The sequence below is a fragment of the Sphaeroforma arctica genome, assembly GCF_001186125.1.
Source record: "Sphaeroforma arctica JP610 unplaced genomic scaffold supercont1.1315, whole genome shotgun sequence".
NCBI classification, from domain to species: Eukaryota; class Ichthyosporea; order Ichthyophonida; genus Sphaeroforma; species Sphaeroforma arctica.
This window is the reverse complement of record NW_014039243.1, coordinates 6,688-9,852: the sequence shown is the minus strand read 5'-3', so window position 1 is coordinate 9,852 and position 3,165 is coordinate 6,688. Positions and strand designations below refer to the sequence as shown.

The following is a 3,165-nucleotide window of genomic DNA, read 5'->3' as shown; positions in this document are numbered from 1 at the left end:
AAATAGGAATATAAATATAGTTATATAATATGTGTGTATATATATACATAAACATTTATAGACAGATACAACGTAGATATATTTATATATATAAATATACATACATATATATAATACTATATAAATATATATATATATATATATATATATATGAATGTATGAATATGATAGGCGGTAGCATGATCTTCATACTTTCCTAATTTGAAGCGAACGAATAAATTTCTGTTGGAATACAGAAAAGGGAGAGCGAGCGGAAGGCAGGTACAACAGATATGGTCAGCACGGCACAAAGCACAGGGTGGTCAGACATGGCCCAAGAGTTATACTGGGTGTGGAGACTCAAGAACAACACAGACTAGCTAGTAGCAACACAGAAAAGGGTGCAACGAGGTCAGCCCTGTGCGAGATTGCCAACATGGCCTAACACGGGACCAACAGAGCACCTATGCGGCAGTTGACTACCAACAGCTTCACCACGAAACGCAACCCACCCGGCAGCGGTGAATCCAATCGCACCACTAGAAGCGGTGCTGACAGGTAGTAATACCAAAGGGCGTACGCGTTCATGCAACGCCTAAACCAAGATAGCTACCCCTACATACCACTGTGACGGCCCGTGTGGCTGCTGAGATGGCTTCCTCGAACCGTTTGAGCAGACCCAACACTACCGCCAGGTCGCCTTCCAGCCGAGCCCTCAGCAACACCCCCTCGCCCGAGGTCGCACCTTCACCTGTAGTGGTAAATGACCGTGCACGTACATGAGCACACATCCCACGATCAATCAAGTCTGTGCCGCATGCAATGCAAGGCTGTACAGTAACAACCGGATATAACCATGCTGTGGTGGGGTTTTTTTTGAGCGATCTAGGTTTGCCAGTTGCGCGTTCGGTATTGGTTCACTATTGATGCAAGTAACAACTACACCGAGGGCCCGTTGGCTGGAGATCAATGCCGTGTGACTGATGCAGCCCATTGAGCACAATTGCTGTGGAGGGTGAAGCGCACTCTTCACTCATCCGTTCCATTTCCTAAAGCGGGGCAGATGTCTTGTGACTCAACAGTACAACCGCACGTAGCGCAGAATCCCATTGGATACATCGTACCAAACGCAAACCCTGTGGAACCCAATTAGCCTTGTACAGCGGCAAGCTTCCATAGAAACTTATCACACACACACATATCAACTGGTTCGGTACCCAATGATCTCATTCTCTACACCACACGGTTTCATACGCAAACCCTGTGGGACTTAAGCAGCCTTGCAAAGTGACCAGTTTCCATAGAATCCCATCGCACACACATCAACTGGTTCCAGTGTGCAATACAGGCGAGACCGAGAGCCCCTCCTGCAACGCCACACACCTGCTTCCACGACCTCTCCAGCGCGTTGGTAGGAATACGCTGCCAGTCCCAGCATGGCTTTTACACCTGTGGCCGCGTCTGTGGGGGTACGCAAGGCAGAGAAGCGTATGATATCACAGAGATCAACATCACAGAGATGTATAATATCACAGAGATGAGTGGGAATACAATATTATCATCTGAGAGAAGCGTGTAATATCACTGGAATAGAATAGTATCATCTGCGCAAAGCAGAAAGCGTACAATATCACAGAGATTAATATTACAGATATTTCTAATATCACAGAGATGAGTGGGTATAGAATAGTACCATCTGCACAAAGCAGAGAAGCGTATGATATCACAGAGATTAATATCACAGAGATGAGTGGGAATAGAATGGGATCATCTGCGCAAAGCAGAGAAGCGTACAATATCACAGAGATTAATAACACAGATATTTCTAATGTCACAGCGATGAGTGGATATAGAATAGTACCATCTGCACAGAGCAGAGAAGCGTATGATATCACAGAGATTAACATCACAGAGATGAGTGGGAATAGAATGGTATCATCTGCGCAAAGCAGATAAGCGTATAATATCACAGAGATTATTATCACAGAGATGTATAATATCACAGAGATGAGTGGGAGTAGAAGAGTATCATCTGCACAAAGCAGAGAAGTGTACAATATCACAGAGATGAGTGGGAATAGAAGAGTATCATCTGCGCAAAGCAGAGAAGCGTATAATACCATAGATATGTATAATATCACAGAGATGAGTGGGAATAGATAGTATCATCTGAGCAAAGCAGAGAAGCGTATAATATCAGAGTGATTAATATCACAGAGAATGACAGTATCACAGAGATGAGTGGGAATAGAATAGTATCATCTGCGCAAAGCAGAAAAGCGTGTGATATCACAGAGATGAGAGTATCATCTGCGCGCCCGTTGAGCCGTTGTACGATTGCTTATCGACCAATGGCGGGGTGCGATATCCCTTGACTGACCAATTAGCGATACAAATTAGACGACACCTCGGGTTTAGTACAGAACTGTCAGAGTTTGAGTGAACTGTACTATATCCCAACGCGACAATGTGCATTCATACAGAACGGGCGGAGTGCATCCAACTGAAACACAAACGGTCTCGGCCCATGCGCACAACTGAAATGGACTTTCGCGCGAGAACTGCTCATGCTCAGCTCACTTCCCACCGAATACGCGCCCGGCTTCAGTTGACTAACGCTGTCCTGGGCTGATAGATACTCGTGAGAAACAACATTGTACTATCCCTTTGCGTAAACACAGTGTCACAGTCTATTGGCACCATGGAATATACACAGTTCACACATGCAATAGTACGATACTACTACCTGCAAAGCACAAGGACGGAACGGCTCGGACGCTACCTAGCAACGCAGCGAGCGCTTTCAAGAAAACGTTCCATATGAATTTAGCGGCTTTGTAACATCTAAAACACCCTCAGCTCCTCGAGCACAAAACATACACTGGAAGGCTGGTAGAGTGAGGATACCGCCGGCGCACAAGGCACATACCTGAATGGAAAGCTTGGAACAGAGTCTCAGCGATCTCGACAAGGGGGCAGAGTGTAGTGCTGAAGACGGATTCGCTCGATGCGGATGAGATGTGAAAGAACATGCACAGATCACCTACCATCTTCCAATACGACTGTCAGAGGAGAAACGAGCAACCAAGAGAGTGGTACACAGGACGAGTGTAGGGTATGAGTTTGCATGTGCACTTATCGTACAGTTGCCATATCAGCGATACATTATATATATACATACATGTA

General features: G+C 45.5%; 1 protein-coding gene across 1 annotated transcript in view; it reads right to left on the bottom strand.

The window, feature by feature from the left end:
* Positions 1-3,165, bottom strand: part of SARC_10597 (hypothetical protein) — a gene marked incomplete at both ends in the record, with an annotated part of 17,094 nt that overhangs the window by 7,360 nt on the left and 6,569 nt on the right. The window contains 3 exons of the mRNA XM_014295355.1: positions 603-730; positions 1,363-1,440; positions 2,909-3,041. Coding sequence (XP_014150830.1) covers positions 603-730; positions 1,363-1,440; positions 2,909-3,041 — 339 coding nt within the window. The remainder of the gene's footprint in view (positions 1-602; positions 731-1,362; positions 1,441-2,908; positions 3,042-3,165) is intronic.